The following is a 19767-nucleotide window of genomic DNA, read 5'->3' as shown; positions in this document are numbered from 1 at the left end:
AAACCGTTACCAGCAATCATTAATTTTTTGTGTGGCTTTTTTTCACGGTTTGTTAACATGCTGTGTAGGTGTGTACTTGACTAGCTGATATCGACATAAGGGGAAAACATCTGGTTTGACTATTGTTCACCTGTAGTTTGAATGCTGAACATTTGCCTGTTATTTAAACAGGCAAATGTTCAGCATTTGAATGCTTTGAATGCTGAACATTTGAATGCTGAACATTTGCCTGTTATTTAAACAGGCAAATGTTCAGCATTCAAACTACAGGTGAACAATAGTCAAGGGCGACATAAGACCAGTCACTATACAGAGATGTGCTTCTGAATGTGGACGATGTGTCTTCTGCTGCAGTGATGTAGTTCTGCTTGTGTTTAGTGATGTAAACAACTGATCGATCTAAACTCTTTAAACGTCAAAATTGATCATTAGATTTTTATGACACAACAGTGGTGAGTGTTCCCACCTTCTCCTCTTTGTAACTTAACGCGATCGTTCCGTTTTCGAGTTTTGGACATCAATTTTGGAGTATATCTTCGCAGTAGCGATTGACCGCAAAGTAAAGCTACCGGAAATGTACAACCCCACATCCGGTCTCAAACCAGGAAGTTAGCATTTTCTCGTGCACAGGGTCAATAAGGAGCCGGCTCGCGTCGTTCACTTCAAAGAGTCGGCTCTAAGAGCCATTTCGTTCGCGAACGACCCATCACTACGACACAGAACCCACCGTATTAGCCAGAGGTCCCTTTACTACGGTTCGGAGCCGCAGACCTTCAGTAACAGTAATAAATCACAGCAATAGTACATTCATGTAGTTAAACAGCATGATAATATATTAAGTAATCCAAAGTATTCAGAATATGTTACTCTCATTGAGTAACGTAACGGAATTCATTACAGAATACATTTTGGGGCATGTATTCTGTATTCTGTAATGGAATACATTTTAAAAGTAACCTTCCCAACACTGGCCATAGTGAAAAAGCCACTGAGTGCTCCTAAATAAATTCAAGAAAAACTATGTTATGCACTCAAAACTATGATTTGGATATGGTGTAGGTATCAGGAAATAATATGTTACTCGCCAACACTCTAAGCAGAGCATATCTTCTTGAATGTCCACCATTAATATGGTCTCTCAATCAGTACAGGACAGAGGATAATACAGATTCTCATTCAAAGGATACAGCAGGGATGGCTAAAAGATAACGTAAAAACAGTAAGCCTGATTATATAAGGAGAAAGTTCATTTATCATTTACCGTCCTCACATCTTGGTGTGGAAAGTTGCTAGAAAATGCATCTACTGACATGGCCAGTAGTCTGACCAGATAAAGACATATACAGCCAAGTGTGATATCTTCAGAGTGGTAGGCTTCACACAACCAATAGAAACCCTCCTTCCATGTAAAACGCCAAGCAGTAGGGATGGGTATCGAAAACCGGTTCTTGTTGAGAACCGGTTCCCACTGTTTCAATTCCTTGGAATTGTTTGCCATTTTTGCAAACGATTCCCTTATCGATTCCAGTCGCCCCGAATGACGTCACCGCGTTGCGGAGCGTCATTTACCTGGCAGGAAACAGCAGGAAGCTGCTCAAACACTAAAAAGTTTGATTATACTTTACGAGAACGGAAGACAACAGGGCAACTTGCAATACTTGCAAAGTAGATATTTCATTTAAGGGAGGAAACACTACGAATATGCAAAAGCACTTGCTCACAAAACACGCGATGACCTTAAATGAATGTCGTGTTTTTAATTCCGCTCCGGCCTTGTGAATCTCAACCCAGCAGCAGCGGTAAGGTTTGCACGTCCTCTCCCGTTAATGCGGCAGGTAAATAATCAACTAACAGTGCATAATATGTTAGCGCGATCTGCCTTATTACAAAACCTGCCATTACTGTGCGCTGCATTTAGGTGACCATGATGAGAGAGACAGAGTCTGGCTCAGATGCTGGCAGTTCTTGCTGCAGTCTACCGGTAGCGTCTCCTTTCAGGCCAGGATAGACGAATGTCACCGAGCAGTGACTAAGTTTGTGGTAAAAGGCTTGCACCCGTTTGCCACAGCAGATGATTTTCGGTAAGTGAATGTGTTTAATTGTAGGCAGGGACATTACTGGATATTCTTGTGTAATTGCTACAGAATAATTTATGTTATACTTTGTTATTGCTACAGAAGAATATTTATTTTATTATTTTACATTTACAATTTATTTCCCCGGGGACCCTGTGACACCCCATTGAAGAGCCATAGGCTGTGGATCTCTTAAGATCACACTGCTGGGTTTGTAAGGCCATGCTACTCCTAAATTTCTATCTTGTTCAAAGAGAAGATAAAAAAGAAAGTTCTAAGCTAATCGACCTTAGTGTTCTCCTTTAAAAAAAAAAAAAAAAAAAAAAAAAATCGATAAGAGAATCGATAAAGAATCGAATTGTTAAACAGAATTGAAAATGGAATCGGAATCGTGAAAATCTTATCAATACCCATCCCTACCAAGCAGTCCATGGACAAAGATGGGATTGGATTTGTTTTCATTTGACAACAGAAACTACTTCATCAGCGTAGTTATTGCCAATATTTTGGTAATAAGCAATAGACAGTTAACCAGACACAAAGTCTACTACCGTGATAAAGAAACTGAAAGCTCAGATAATGGATCTCAATGTACATCTCAAGAATTCCAGAGATTCAGCAGACTGTGGGAAAAACGATTGCTCCCATGGAGCAATGATAAGATAGAATCTTCCATAAAGGTAGCCAAGAGACTCTTGTTGCAAGTTGCAGGAGAGGATCCCTATCCTGTACTATTAGATCACTACAATCACACATTATCATAAGGTCTGGAAACCAGTGCAGCTCAGAGACGGCTCAGACACCATGCCAGAATACTGTTGCTAAAAACAAACAAAACAAGACTCCTGCACAGCATGATCTGAAAAACAAACAGCACCAGAGTACCTGGTACAAACGATATGCTAGAAACCAGGTGACTGTGTGAGAGTACAGCCACTGGAACCTCACATACACTTGAGATTAGGTTGGGTATTTAAGTCCATTGACACTAGGTCCTATGAAGTCCAAATGGACTCTGATGGTGTGCTAAGGAGAAATTAGAGACATGATTAAGAGTGGACACAAGGCAAAGTCTATTCAGAAATGTGTCCTTTGTTGCAAACAGTTTTTTAATCCTTAGTGCCTCACTTTCATTCTTTCTTTCTTTTTTCTTTCTCTCCACCAAGGTGGGGAAACTTCCTGATTGGTTAGGGACTTTCTTTGAGGAGCCTGTGGATTTTCTATGCCTGCATGGACCCAGTCTAGTCCAGCAAGATGCATGTTAGGTTAAATGGTGATTATATTGAAAGCAGTGTGGATATTGTCTCCGCTATAAACCAGTAACCTGCCCAGCATGTTCCCTGCCTCTTGCCTCAGAACAGTAAGCTGCAGCCTCCCCTCATCCCCAAGTTGTATAAGTGACAGTAAAACACAAAAAAATGTGTTGTACTGGCAATAGACACATCAAAAATAAAAACGGCAATAATGTTTAGTTTGTGAACTTTAATGTTAAATTGCATGATTTTTTTTTTACACACATCAGATACATTGTTAATATTTACATCGACATAACTCAAAATCTCTAAAAACAAATAAAACAAAAACAGGTTAAACTGTTGAACTTTCTTTCATTATTTCAGTCAAAAGAGCTTATAATCATTATATTTATTTGGGTTTTACTATTCCACAAATGTGCAATGAATGGCAAAAAAAGTGATGTAGGCTTCCTTTACTGTATATGAATATTGTAAATTGTAAAAAAAACAAAAAAACAAAAACAATAGTAATAAAACAAAATGTTACAGTCTTACAAAACACAAATCAAAAGGTTAAAACAAACATGGCAATCATTGTCAGGACATCAAAAAGGAACAGAGTAAAAATTTATATTTCTTTTATGGATGTAAAGCCCAAATTCTAGCATATTATATAATATGTAGTAGTACTTATCAATAATAATAATACTAATAATAATCATAATAATAATAAAAAGGGAAGGATCTCTTGAAGATTAAATGTGTCACAAAAAGACAAAGATGTGTGTAAGTGTCTTTTCTCACAGCAGGTACAGCGATAACAAACTCCTTCAGTGGTTCAAACCAGATACCACTGCTTAAACTAAATGCTAGCACACATATCAAGCCATTGCAAGACAACAAGGTGAGCACAGGAGAAAGTCTCACAATTTTTACTCTATTCCATTTACCATCACCATTAAGAGTAAACACTAAATTACCTTCAACACCTCAAGGTTTTTTTTTTTCACATCGAGCACAAACACAAGTATTTTCTTTTCTTTATATTTTTTTTTTCCAAACATACATCTGACATGGCAAAAAATGTGAACTTTCAGTTTATGCTAATTTTCTGTGTCTAGAGGGCTTGCGTGTAGGAGGCGGTATCCTGAAATTGGCTCGTCAAGCATGTTAGCTTATGTATGGTCTGAAAGTAACAGTGTAAAATGGACTATGAAAATATGTGGAGTGCTATCATATATAACTGAGTATTGTCTAAAAAAATACAGTAGCAAGCTTTTATCTTCGGTTCCTTAGATTGATTTAAACTTATTTAGGTTATATTAGTACAAATCATATTTAAAAAATATTTAAATATGTTAAGTGGGTGGGCTGTCCTTGAAAAAGCCTTTTCACTTTATCCATGATTTTTTTTTTCCAGGACAACCCTTGTATGTGATTGTCTTCACCTTTTACCCGCACCAGTTAGTTGATAACTCTGAACGAACACAACCTAGAGAACAAGGAATATTTGGTCCAACTGTGGCCCACCTTGACTGACTTCACTGATTCAGGAATGACCCTGCCTGCCTCAAATCTACCTCAAGTTTACTTTATGTGATCCAGGGGTCGGGTTTGCCTTGACATTTGAGCACGATATTTACTATAACCCATACTAAGCCCTGCTCATGATTTGCGGGCCATATCTGTCCTACACAATACTTGGTAGAGCCTTAGGTGACAACAAGTCATCCAGATTAGGCCCAAATGCATCTGCTATCTGAGAATGGACCCATGAAGTAAGGGACCTCAAACCAACCTCTGAACACGTTTTCATATAAAGATATGATTAAAACAGCATATGGTAAAAGGATAATGTAAACTGTGAAAGCGTAGCAAGTTGCCAATCAAGTATGTTTTTATTTCCCTTCAGATAATTTTAATGTAATTGCTAGCATAAAAGCAAATGGACAAAAAAATCCAAGCAAAACTATGTCTTTGGCAACTACTGGTAGATGACAATGAAAATAACAGTAGCCTGAAGGGAAGGATAATGAGACATGGACAGTGAGCAGAAAGTAGGTACTGTTGGATCTCGAGCCCTTTGTTTTTCTTCTTAGCTAATGAGGATAACATTCTCTTCTAACAGTCCAAAATAGCCAGTCAAACTTCATAACAGCAAAGCAATTATGAAAAGTAATGAAGGATCCAGCTGAAAGACTGCCAATTCACCTCTTCACATAACAACCCAGTCATTAACCGTCATTAAAGGGGTAGTCCATGTCATTACAGATTGATAATTAGTTTTACAAATTAATTGGCATTTCTTATATTTTTTTTTAGTCCACCAGTAAACACCTGATCACACATACATTATAGTATATGACTTTCAAAGAAGCAAGCATATGATTGACAGACAAACAGAATACAAACAAAAGAACCACGTTGCTATAAAAGGTCACTACCACTGTGGGAGATGTAAAAAAAAAAAAATAGAGAAAACATTTTGAGTGGCATATTCTGTACAGACAGTTGGCAAAACCCAAAATATTCAAAGGTGAGGAGGCAATAAAAAGCAAACAGGATGAGTGGGCACATGTGAAGGGTAAAGGATTGAGTGGTGGAAGAGAGTAGCTGGTGGCGAGGATGCTAACATCACGAGATAACTGGGGCCCTATAGCTTCAGTGGAGCAAGCAGCACACAATACACAGGGAATTGAGGGACACTTTCATATGGCAGGGGGAAGCCCACAAGTGTTTTAAGCCTATAGAGGAAACAGAAGCAAGGTGGGGATAGATGCACATCTGTTCAGCAGAGCTTTGTTTTTCACGAAGCATTTGTGGCACTATCATGTTGCCTCTCGCTGAGATAATAGTTACGTGGCATGTCACACAGATTGCTCCTTTGGGAAAGTGAATGGAGCTCGAGGGCCGTGGGTGGGGAAGCTCGTGTTGGAGTACATGGGCTCGTTGGAGGGGTGCTGAGTGTAAGGGTGCTGAGGCAGGAAAGTAACAGGGTAAGCAGGAGCAGGCTGAGACTCGGGGAATTGCTCCATGTTGCAGACACGTTGGTAGCTCATATATTCAGCTGGGTTCAAAGGCTCTTCTGGATGCCTCCCAGAGTCCTGTGTGGAGACGGAAAAAAGAAGAAAATACTGCAGGGTCACAAAGTTTTTGATGAGAGTTGACTGAGCGACTTCACAGTAATACAGTACAATACACAGCAGAGCAGCGTCTTTTGAAGTACTCAAGCATTTTATGTCTTTAAATGATTTGGGCATGTCACACTTCTGCCATGTCACATATGCACAACACAACTCTTTGCACCGAGGGCCCTATATTCATGAATCACAAAGCTGAAGATCCTTTATTATAGAAAAATACAGAAAGAAAATATCTTTCAATTGCAAAATTTTAGGGTCACATACAGGAAAAGATAAGAATTAAATTTTAAATTCAAAATTTTATTCATGATTTTTTTCCCTCAACATTTTAACCTTTTTCTTGTAATTTCACCACCTTCACAAGATTTAATTATGCAGTGTCAAAATCTAAAAATAGTCTGTCTATAGTTTAAAAATTCTCCATAACATGGTTCAAACCTCATTGACTCTAACTTACAAAATTATATTTATGTTAATAATCAGTGAACCACTGATTTCACAGACCAAGACAAATAATTTATGCTGTTATTATCTTATAAAGTATTTCTTTATAAATAAATGTCTACACAGAACAGCATGAAGTGTTTTGGTGTTGTAGTCTATCCTGCTTTAGTCAGTTTTTATGAAAACAAAAAGCAACCATTATTCTGATGTTACATGATGTTGTCAGAAGGGTCTGATTGTTCATCTGCTTTTTACAATGAAATGCTCTAAGTGCTACTTATAAAGCTTATAATGGCAGCAAGTCAGCCTTCTCAGCGTGTCAGTCACTTTGTTATGCTTGAACTGGGAATTTGGCTCCAACTTGGGAGTCGATGAGTTAGAATCAACAAATTCAGCTGGCAGAAAAGATGCAACTTTGGTCTTTATTTTGTATTAAATAATAATTTAATTAGCACTTTTTTTTAGGTTCATCCTCATTACAAGCATCATTGATAGTGAATAAATATGTTGTGTATGTACTTCACACTTTAATATCTGCATAAATGCGATTTCCCGACAGAAAAGGCAATTATACACCTACTTGTGGGTGACATTGACAGGTTAGATTTACCTCACTGAATATTCTGCATTACCATCAGCAATCCCTTTACTAAATTAAATTGTGTGCCAACATGTGATTTGGTAGGTGGGAAGTCAAACATCATAATTGTTTTCCGCTGTTACATTTGTTGACACTCCCAGAATGCTCCCTGTCCAATTCAACAGATTAGTTTTTTTTAAAATAGCACAAGCAGATGAAGCCATAAACTCACCACAGTACACCACAGAAACAACATTACCTTAGTGGCAGTATAACATTACCAGTCATGAATATAGTGCCCTCAGCACTGAGATGTTTTGGGGGACTTTTTAAAGAACGATAATTGAAGGTTCCCAAATTGAAATCACTGAAAACCTTAAGCAGCTCTAAATTAAATAGTGCTTTTAAAAGAATTACTTGGATGTGCTTTGAAATGAAGCGATTATAATAAAAATGAAATGAGGTGGTGAATAGAAGACATGCAAAAACAAAACAAAATGATAAGAATGATAGTGAAAATGCAACTTACGAATAATCGTCAAGCATCTCTACATCTACGAAAACGATGATCCCAATTCTGTAAATATTGTGGTGGAGCAACAAAACCAGAAACAGACTTAAACCTGCCTACAAATCATCGCATTCATCAAAACAAAGTATAAAATTGATAACTCCATTACATGACAAGCTAGCCCAGCGGAACAAATAAATAAAAACAATGCAAAAATATAAATATAGTAAAATGGATAAAACATGAGGTACACATCGAGGAACTGTTAATAAGCAGGCAACCAGCACAATGACACACGAAAAAAGATTTTTCAAATAGCATAACGTAAACCTCTGTATTGCTACATGTATGATATTTTGAGAGACAAAAGATGCTGTAATAGTAAAGCAAGGGGGAGCTGTTAATGGTGACAGTGTGAGAACTAAGCTTGTGTGAAGGTGAACTGGATTTTTCACAGCATAAGACGTGCAAGTAAACCCCTCTTGACACACATGCGGCAGACATTGGCAGAAGCGTCTGAAAAGCTTATTTGTTTCAGGTCAGTATCAAGGACCACTGAAGATGTTAAGAAAACTTTCTACTTTGTCACGTTATTAATTTCTTTTGTGTGCATAAAAGACCTTGGCGATATCAAGCAAAATTAAAAGCAGCAGTCTGAGGAGCAGCTTTTCCATCTTAAAGGTTTGTCTCAAGACATTTGGGATTTAGATTTGAAACTTTAGCAGACTTCTGTAGAAAAAGTCTGATTCAATGTTAGGTATTGTCCCTTTGAAGAAAAATACACCCTGCCTAATTCAAATACACTCTTGCACGAGTAAAAACCCTGAATTCTCACATTCTAAGTTTGTAGGCTGAATAAATCAAAGATTATTTGATTTAAAAAAAATTCCCCTCTTGCCCCTGTGGGCGGTCTATCCTTCAAGCTCGTGTCCTCTACCAGAGGCCTGGGAGCTTGAGGGTCCTGCAGTATCTTAGCTGTTCCTGGGACTGTGCTCTTCTGGACAGAGATCTCCGATGTTGTTCCTGGGATCTGCTGGAGCCACTCGTCTAGCTTGGGAGTCACTGCACCTAGTGCTCCGATTACCACTGGGACCAGTGTTACCTTCACCTTCCACATCTTCTCAAGCTCTTCTCTAAGCCCTTGGTACTTCTCTAGCTTCACATGTTCCTTTTTACTGATGTTGTTGTCATTTGTGATCACTACAGCGACATCAGGAAGATGGAACATGAGAAGCTTGAGAAGTACAGGGGGGGCGGGGGGCTCAGAAAAGAGTTATATACCATCCAGTAATTTGACATTCTTTCTTACAAAGAATATGAAGTTAGCATGCAGATAACAACTGGAAACTACTAATCTGGTTATTCTGTACATTTAAACAATGACCAACAAAAAGATTAAGTAAATGAAACCAAAATGTAACAAATTAAAAATGGAAACATAAGTGGATGAGAATGGATGGAAGGATGGATGATGGGTGAAAAACATTGTGGTATGTATTTTATTATTGTATTAATTGTCTTAATTAATTTATTTATTTAAATATGTGTCAGTTAAAAATTATGTGTCACAGCAAACACCCTGTAAAATTGTTTTTGCACCTCCATATATTTTAAAAAGAAGAAGAAGAAGAAAAATAAGAAGAAAAACTCCATGCAGGCAGTCGGGTTTCCCTGTTTTTGTTTGAGCTGCATTATCCATCCACAAATTCATGCTTCATGCTTGGTCTGCACCTGTCATAAGACGTATGCACTGCACACGTCACCAGTCTATCTCAGGGCTAACACAAAGAGACAGCCTTTCACTCTTATGTCCACACCTTAAGCCAATTTAGAATCATCATTAAACCTCTGCATGTCTTTGGAATCATAGAAAAGTACTCTTGCTACGATTAACCAGACCTTTTTTCTTTCTGCCCCAGACATTCTAGAATTGATTTTCAATTATAAAAAAAAAGACTATTTAATTAGAATATTGGAAGAGGAAGGCTTTGATGCTTGTATTTAGAATTTTAAAATATCACTGCAATTTGTAGATTAAATGACTCAAATGCAGGATACCAGCAAACAAAAATTGAACCTTTATTAAAGGCAGCAAAGAGAACATCAAATCCAACTGGACCGGACTTTTTATACGCATAAGGTAATCAGGGAAACTCAAAGCAAGACAAAAGAGAAAACTGACTATTAAAGTACAACATTAATGGACAAGAGGATTCAACTAAACACAGAGACATGAAAACACACTAAAACAATATAAAACACAAGGGAAGCTAGGATGAAGAACTTAAAGCACAAAACAAAACAATGAAAATCACACAACAGACCTAACCAAAGATTTCAAATATTACAAATGATCAGACTTATTGTGGAATACAAGGAAATCAAGACAGGAACACAAAATTTAAAGTTAAACAGTGACTCAAGATTAAATCAAACTGGTGGCAACAAAAAAACAGACACACATAGACACACTTTCATTTTGTTAAATTTATGCTATTTTTTCCACTTAATGGTGACTCTGAACAGAGGCCAGTTTGAAAGCATCTTTTTCTGTTGCTAACAAATTCCAGAGTTCCATTAAACTGCTGGGCAGTGAGCCCAGCAGTTTTCATGATTTAGGACAATTGCCTATCTGAAGCTGTGTAATGATTTTTGAAGGGAAATTAAATGCAAAGGTCATTTATGGAAAATACTTTTTTGGAATTAAGATTTAAAGGAGTACAAGACAAGACATTTTTATCAGCCTACTTATCAGTGTTATTTCCCCAATCAAAGTGTGTTTAAATAAGGAATGGCCATTACTCGAGGTATTTACTGCCCACAAGAAGTGAAAAAATCCTGTCTGAGTCCTGTCTGAAAAATGTGATCCTGAACATTACAATTAAACGTTTACTAACAAGATATTTAATAAGCTCACACTTAACATTAGCTTAGGTTATTCTTTATTTTTAATTGCTATACTTCTCGAGAGTTTCCATATCTCATAAACGAGCACAGAATTCCTTTAAACCACTCTAATAACTTGTGACTTTCAGTAATGGTTAAACAATTAATAATAAAAAAACATTGGAGGAACTCAACATTTAAATAACGTCACTGGTTACAGTTTTTTTTAATATATCTTAAATACATTGACCAGAAACTTTTGAGTGTACAGCTCAAAATTTAGATGTACAGCCTATAGGTAATAGTTGTAAGTGTAACCTATATATCTCAGCATTAATATAGAACAAGTTAACAGTGAGTTGAAACACAGTGTGTTTATTTCAATTCTATCTTTTTGGTAATTTAACTGTAGTGCATTTGTTGCTTAAGCCTAGTTCTGGTGCTATAGGTCAGAACGACAGTGTGACTTAGCCATCTCTAGGCAAGTTCATTGTCCCAGAACATTATCCAGTCCGTGATTACATTTGTCTGCATACGTTATTAAGGCGGAGGATAAGGGTCACTCATAGACACAGAAAGTCTAAAAATGAGACAAGGTTGTTCTCAAACCCTGAAACTGCATCTAAGTTAGATGACAGAAGCCAACTGAAAACCTTCAACATACCTATGCTCTTCTTTCTTTCTGTCATGTGAGCAGAAGCAGATTAAACATTTGATGAAACAGCGATAGTACATCTGCAGTTAAATGTAGCTTTCCCTTCACTAGATTTGATCATGACCTGAGATTGTACCATTGTCCCTTATTTCAGGCTACCATGATTAATTTTATCTTCGCTACTTTAAACCACCTTAATTTGACATTTTTATTACAGTTTGTAGTTAATAAATGTACCTTGCATTGCACTGTCTGGGTGAATTAAAATAATTAACATAAAATAATCAACATAAAATTTTTACACTGAACATTACAACCTTAAAGTAGGCTTGAAGTAGAATGTGTATGTTTTCCTTTTTAAAAAGAAAAAAGAAAGACATTTCTTGGAGCTGTTTCACATTAAAAGTCGACATGCTTTGTTTTGGAGAGCGCTGCACATTGCACCATCAGTCACCATTGATCCATCGTTTCACAAATTACACATCTTACTCGTTCCAGCATTTAATTGAAGAGTAATTGGATTTATTGACCCTTGTGGTTTGATTTATTCCCATGTTGCACAGCATCTGTGCTTCAGGCCACGTTCACTCCAAAATAAAACATTTGTCAAAAGTCCGTAATTCAACACAGTAATACAGCTGATATTTATGGTTTTGTGGAGTTCACTTAAACTTCCAGTATCATTTTATTCCACTTGAGGAAAAAACATGCACTGTTGGCAATGTAAAAGAAAGACAACCACAGCCTGCATACCAGCGCTGGTTTTGTCTAGCATCACTATCCAGATAGCATAGGCCAGAAAGAAGAACAAGAAAACAACAACAAGCACATAAGATGCCCTATTGTATTTAAACCTAATAAACATAAACTACATCAGGAAACAGAAAAGGTCAAATTAAGTGGATATTTTTAAAAAGGAGCATTAATAGCTTTGACAGTATGGTTCCGTTCAAACAAACAGTATGAAAACAATAAAAAACAAAGCTAATTGTGTTACCAGTTTCACAATTATTTCAAAACTGTTGCAAGAAGTGTTTTGGAAGATTTGGATAATAGTGGAAACAACCATTTGAAATGTAAAAATTCAAATGATATTTAAATTATTCGACACTATAATTGGGTTATACTCATAGTAAAGTCAGACTTCTACCTTTGTTTAAATGTAAAGCGAAAGCACACAAAAAGAAACCATCACCTGTGCATACTTAAAAAATGAACGCTAATCTAAATGAAATCTGATTCACCTTGAAGTCATTTTAAGCACCGGTATATAAAGAGTAGATAACATAACCTTGGAGAATGATGGCACAAATAAGTTTTCATATCTGATAATGTAATAGCTCTGTCAAAGCCAGCGGATGCTAGAAAAATACAATCAGGCTGTGATTAACAGTTCGCTGATTTATTTTACTGATTACTTCTAAATCACAGGCCAAAGGTGAACTGCACAGGCAGAAAATGAAATGATAATGTTGTCACCCTGGATATAAACTAGTGGTTGAGTCTCTGGCTCAGCAAACACAGATTTTATTGAATGGTGTAACCCCGTGACTGGAGCCAGCCAAGACAAGGCTTATTACAAACAGGGAATGTCAACAGGCATTTCCCCAGAGAAGTTAATGTTGGAACAGCAGGCCATCTGTTATAGAGCTGCTGACTGAACGTGTTATATAAACTAACAGAAGAAGTAAATCAATAAACATTAATTTTTCTGCTTTGTCTCAGAACTGTGGAACGTGAATGTTGAACAGATCCAATAATCTGTTTTGCTCAGATACCAGTTTTCAGATACTGTAATCTACTATTTTTGCCCAGTGCTGGGAAAATGTGTTGACTTCTAGTTTTGTAAAAATGTTATTATTATGATTACACATTTCTAACACTACAAATGGTAATCCTTTGCGTTTGTGTCTATATTTCATAACCATTCAATACCAAACAGCGGTTTTGTTTAATGACCAAACAATTAACGTCATTGGCTTATTCAGGTTTACCTGTTTTAACAGTTTTAAACCCTCGGCCACAAAAGGCTGATGAGGTGTTGTCATCACCCCTTTGGGCAGGCGGGCGGTAAGGGTCTAAGTTTTGAAGTTTTATGAAAATCTCGTGAATGCAATAACTCGAGAAGAAAGAACACCCAGGGTTTTCAAAATGATACCCTCAGTGTGTCAACTAAAACTCGAGGGTGAGTCAGAGTCTCAGTGACCTCGACCTAACCCACTAAACAGTGAACGTCAGATAGATGTGCGGATCATGTCTACATTGGGTCCGTCGGTCCATGACCAATTTGGGACATCTATACGATGTCCAAACTAGGTCCACAAGATGTCCAACCATGAAACAACTTTAATGTCAGTGTGATGCTCAACACTTGAACTTTGGACTCATTAATTTTTCTGGAAATCATCTGGACGTCTATGACAGGTGCAAGAAATTTACATGATTAATGATTAATATCAATATTGTTGTTATCAACATAATACATTTGAATATGGGTTATGTATAAAAAAGTACATGTGGGTATTTTTTGGGGGGTTATTTTACATTTTGCTGTTTTTCTTCTACTGGTTTCTTTTATTTCAATTATTCAAATTGTTTGTTTGTAACCAGTTTAAAAATGTCATTTATGTGTTGAAATATTAAAATAATTGAAATCCATGTTAAAATATAAAATAAAAATCTTTAGAAAAATGTTAGACTTCCTTTTAAAAGGAATATGATATGTTTAACAAGTTTAAAAGAGCATTTGCATTATATTTGGTTCATTTTTACATGTATCCTGTTTTATTGTGAAGACCTTTCTAAGAGGAAGTAAATGTGGTTGTGATCAGTAGCAAGACTGAGAGAAGTTGTGATGAAAAGTACGAGAAGATTGTGCAAGTGTGTATGAACTGGATTATCTGCTCAATACACACATTTTGCAAACTGCCTTTGAGAAACTCGGGACATTTCTGCTCCATGCAGAAGCTCACTTTTTTAGTGTCAAGAGCCCGCACCATCTTGGAGACGTCTGCTGATCACTCTGCATTCCTTCACACATAACTGTTTCGGTACATAAAACATGGGCCTACAAAGACTATATAAGCAGCATTAAAACAAGGTCTAAAATGAGTCAAAGTCTGGCACTGAAAACATGTCCACAACAAACACATTTGGACTATTAGTAGCCAGTACACGGAGGTCCTACAGATCTCAACACTAGACGTTCAACAGATGTAGAAAAAAAAAGACACCTGGAAATACAAAACAACCCCCTCAGTGGACCAAAATGTATGTCCAAAATGACTTACAAAAGACATCACTCGGTAGTCACTTTGCACAGTGGAAAAGGTCAAAGGTCAGAGGTCAGGTTTTCTAAAACTCTTGTGAATGCTATGATTCAAGTAAGATGTTATCTAGGATTTTGATGCTATATCTACTGAAAACTACATCTACAAGGAGGCAGAGGGATACCACTGGCCACAATATTCACAATATTTTTAAAAGTTATGATACTTTGACACAAGACTTTCTTTCTTTCTTTCTTTCTTTCTTTCTTTCTTCCTTTCTTTCTTAAAACTAATACACTCTTTACATTTTTCACTTACAGGATGTGAGTGTGATAAAAAATTTTGAGAACCCAAAACCAGAAATAATTGTATTTAACTGTGGATATTTTTTGGACGAATTCCTCCAGCATGCAGCTGCCAAAGGTTTAATACCAAAGATAAGTCTTGGGTGTTAGTAAAGACTTGGCTCCACATCAAAGCTGGGGTACTGTATGCAAGAATATTGAAATCTGTAATTTATTTAGCCTTAATCTCATGATGGTGCAGTAGCACATTTTATTGATATATTGTCTATTTGGCAACAAAAAAAAAATAATGCTATCTTTTTTCAAATTTCAACTGGTTTTAATCCATATTTAAATGTTTACCGGTATCTACACTAAATAGACTATGTTTCTTTTCACTTATGCAAATAGGTTCTTAGGCTTAAAATCTTACTGCACTACACAAAATACACGAGACCATTTCTCAGTACATTCAGTGCACCCTTGCAATAATAAGGTGTATTTAAACTGTCAGTGCTACTGATGCTTCTGCTAGACTAATTGTCTGGTAATTTACAAACAGTTGCTACTACTACTCTACTGGCTGCTTGTTATGTAGCTTTTTATTAGCCTTGCCCCCACCTGACATTCACTTGTAGGCACAGACTTTATTGGTAGTTTATTGCTGTCACTCTCTGCTGGGCTGTGCTGCATTGCATGACTGCTTGCTTGAAGTAACCCTTTGTCGTCTCTCTCTCTCTCTTTTGCTAATATAAAATGTGTAATGCAAGTCCAATCTTTTTTGTTACATCTCTGGCCATCTCTGCACTCACTCAGAACAAATTTGAACAAGTTTTATGCTCCCTGTGTAGAAATATAGAAATATCACTATAGTACTTTCTTCAGACTTTGTCCAAACAATGTAAGTTAGAAAAAACTAATAATACATACAAATACAACACTGTGCAAAAGTGCCATCATCATTTCTTTATGCCTTGCTTTGAAGGATAGGACATTAGCTGCTTTTTCTCTCGTTTTCAGTCCAGTCCTTGTTTTTGTTTTTTTAGTTTTGCCACCTAGAACTGACCTATGAAAATTTCAGTAAAAAAAATGGCACCTCACTCAAGGGATGAACCCATTTTGTGTCACATGCATTACAAACAACTTACTTAACTATAAATAAGTAACTCATCATTCTGCAAAAACATTTTTGTCCATTTCATCAGTTGAATAAAAAAAATGCACAAAGATAAAAAGTATGCACAAAAACAGAAACACAATTTTTGCACCAACAAGATGATGGCTAAAGCATTACTAGCTGGAAATTTGGCATGTATTTGCCTGATGTACAGTGTGTCCTTATAAAGTGCGAGGAAACTGGACAAGTGGGGCACAAAAGAATAGTGTGTCAGGCCTTCAAAACTATCTATAGCCGATGGACAGTACTTATAGTATCTGCTGAACTCTTTAAAATACAGTGGAAGCTCTGTCAGGGTTTGGGCTGAATTTCAGTCAGTGGTGTTGGAGAAATTGATGGAATTATGGGCTCCATCAGATTTTTACCTACCATGCAAAGACATCTGGAAAGAGTATAAATGGTAATAGTTTATTTTTTAGCATAGAGTACTAGTGAAATAAAATGATGCCCGGAGAGAAACACAGAGGTCTGGGCACAGAGTGAAACACAGTGCCCAGACCTCAACATCTTTTAATCCGTCTGGGATCATCTTGAAAGAGAATGGAGCCAAAAATGGTCAGCATCCAATGAAGAATACATTGGAAGTCCCTTCATAAACCCTGGAGAACTATACCCGAAGACTACTTAAAAATGACAAGAAAACTTGTATAAGTTCATTCAGGCTGTGTTGAAGGATAAAGGTGGTGATAGCAAATACTGACTTTCAAGTTTGTTATAATTGTTCTGTTTCTTGTTTTACTAGCAAAAACCCCCAAAAAGCAGTATGGCTTAAGAATATGGCACAGTCCATTGGATAATTTCGAAAAGAATAGAACAGAATAGTATTTATTGTCATTGTACATGTATGATGACATTATGGAATAAATTAGGAAATTTAAATAAATACATAAAAACATTTTATAGTAAACTTATTGTCACTCTCCCAGTCTATGCAATGCAAAGTTTGCTCTGCATTTGCAGGGACAGGCTAGTTTACTCTACATTCAAAAAAAATGAATGTGTTCCATCTGAATTGTCAAACTGAAGCACATTTTCTCTGTATTGTTTTATTATCGTGCTGAAAAACCGACAGACAAACTCTTCCACAACAGAACTTTTAGTGCAACTGAACTGCTATGTGTGGGTCTATTTATTGATGGCACACATTCTAATTTACCCTTGTTGTCACATTGGGTCATCAAGAGGCAAATAATTAGAACTAAGTAGATGAGCCCAGCTTCTTGTCTCCTGGCAACAAGCTAGACTCCTCTGTTTATTGTCATCTTTTGTTTGTTTTAGTGTAAGACATCACAGAGCGTCTGGGTTGAGAAAAGTGTTTGTTATTTACGGACATCACATCCTGTGATTTCTGGCTACTTAGCTGCTCAAAATTCAAACAGTATCTCCTGATACCATCTGGGGCTGCCAGTGAGTGAATACCTAATGTAGCTTTAAATATTTTGCTCTCTAGAGATGTCACACCTGCAAATTACTTCAATAGTAAATCTGAAATTGCAGTTTAGGGCAACAAGTAGTAATAATGGTGCTTCTGTTATCACATAAAGATTCTCATTCCAGCTTTGTTAACTAATGCAAAACATTCATTTTAAGATGTGATTTCTCAAAGCTTTTGTGTGCAGTAATGCATTTTATATCTACATTTAGCTCATTTAGCTAAAATTTGGAAAACAACTAAATCTTGCAACAGTGTTTTATGAACACACACTTTGCACTACTTCTCTTCATGCCTTTAACCTTGAAGCCTCCCGACTTGGCTGAACAATAACTTGCAGAAACACACAGAAACCAATCTAACCACTTTAGCAGCACGGCGATTTGTGCCCCTGTCCCACTTTCCTGTATGTGTATAAGGAGTATTTCAAGTGGTGTAGATGACTGTTTGCATGTGATGGAAGGATTTCTCCCAGCTGTCCTGATTTGGGTACAGATCAGACATCAGAGCAGAGTCTTGTAGATGAGAGCATGTTTCCTCTGCTACCAATCAGGGCTGTCAAGTGTGTCATAATCACTTGACAACCACCTTTGGCGTGTGCGCACCTGCTCAGAAAAGCATTTTACATATGATATCTTCAATATTTTACATTATTTTGCCATTAAGTCAAAAAAGTGACATAAATACACACTAAAGAACTATTTCATTTTGTTTTTATAAGACCAGAGATGTTCAAAATCCCAAACGTTTTTCATGCAAAATAGTCATGCTGCTAAATCTCACACATTATTGACAGGAATGCTCTACAGATTTCTCTGGAATCAGACTTCATGCATAAAGAGACTAAAAGGATCATCAAGAAAACATGAAGAAAAGGAGTTAAAAATTGCTTTGTCTTTGCCAGCGAGCCATATTTTGCATGACATTTAGTGAAAATTACAGAGCACTTGTGTGGCTGATCTTATATTCTCTCACTACAATGTGCTTTTCAATTTCTGTACCACACGTCTCTGCTCGAGTGCTGTTGTGTTAAATGACACCCTAAAAATCACTCTGCTTCAATCAAACTTTCTGAAGAGCAACATGGGGGATATCAAAAGATGACCAAGGCTGAAGAGGAAGGTAGACAAGGGAACCATGTGGAGCATATAAAGGAAGGTCAGTGCATGTGAAAAGGGTATGAATGAAGGGATAGAGTGCATTGGTCTGTATACCTTGAGGCCAAAGTCTGAGGGGAAAGGCCTATAATGGCATGCGCTAGTGTGAGCTAGGCTGGATGGTTGCATACTCGACAAGATCCCCAGGGCCAGTGTGAGCAGAGCTTCGTGGACTTGGAGAGGAGGCCAAAGCTGCAGTATCCAGCTCCGCATACTGGACATCACAGTCCTTGTGGCCAGAGTTCTGGAGACAAGAGAGGCGAAAGTGTGTGAGGAGTGAGGCAGCCAAAAAAATGAGAGTGTGAAAAAGATAGAAAGCTGACGAGAGAAAGAGAAAGTGGGAGAGAGCAAGTGAAAGGCAGACAGATGAGAAAATTGATGACTGAAGGTTGAATGGTCGTGGGGACATTTTGAGTGTGTGAGCAGCAGTGCTAGACTGGAAGACAAAGAAAAATGTGTGCGCATGGGGGAAAAGAAAACGTGAAAGGTGAAAATTATTATGACGAGCCAGCAATGGAGTCGTTGAACAGAAAATCACAACAGTGGGGAAGTTATTATATATTAAATTAAAAATTAGAGATGGAAAAGAACTTAATCTTTTCTACCATTATTCTATTATTTTTCCATATTTATCCATAAAGTGTTGGCATGTGCAACAGGAACATATTTTGGTCCAGCTGCTATTTTTTTTATTAAGATTATGTGTGTATAGCTCATCTATGCATATCCAGGAAATCATGTACATTTGACAGTCATGAAAACTGGATTCCAACGGAAACAAACACAAAACAAGCCAAACCCACTGCGGGCATGCGCAGCTCTAATGCTTGGATTATACTGAACACATGTCCATGTAATCCTTCAGACTACAATGAAACTAATAAATGTGTCCTGATCACAGTCTGAATTAACTGTTTAC

At 37.0% G+C, this 19767-nt stretch overlaps 1 protein-coding gene and 1 long non-coding RNA gene across 8 annotated transcripts in view; one reads left to right on the top strand and one right to left on the bottom strand.

Moving 5' to 3' along the window:
- Positions 1-721: 721 nt before the first annotated feature.
- LOC146503714 (uncharacterized) lies at positions 722-3832 on the top strand. Its single transcript, XR_014877839.1, has 2 exons — positions 722-1835; positions 1919-3832. It is a non-coding gene; the product is annotated as an uncharacterized LOC146503714 (long non-coding RNA).
- Positions 3543-19767, bottom strand: part of nectin1b (nectin cell adhesion molecule 1b) — a 162115-nt gene continuing 145890 nt past the window's right edge. For 4 of the 7 annotated variants that reach the window (XM_085183979.1, XM_085183985.1, XM_085183982.1 and 1 more), the window contains one exon: positions 3543-6414. In XM_085183979.1, the coding sequence (XP_085040105.1) occupies positions 6178-6414 (237 nt within the window). In that variant the 3' untranslated portion in view covers positions 3543-6177. Of the gene's footprint in view, positions 6415-12443; positions 19093-19767 lie in introns of those variants that run through there. The other 3 variants (XM_085183983.1, XM_085183987.1, XM_085183984.1) reach the window with 2 other exon arrangements.

Source organism: Neolamprologus multifasciatus, chromosome 14, assembly GCF_963576455.1.
Source record: "Neolamprologus multifasciatus chromosome 14, fNeoMul1.2, whole genome shotgun sequence".
NCBI classification, from domain to species: Eukaryota; Metazoa; Chordata; class Actinopteri; order Cichliformes; family Cichlidae; genus Neolamprologus; species Neolamprologus multifasciatus.
This window is presented reverse-complemented; position numbering and strand designations above follow the sequence as displayed.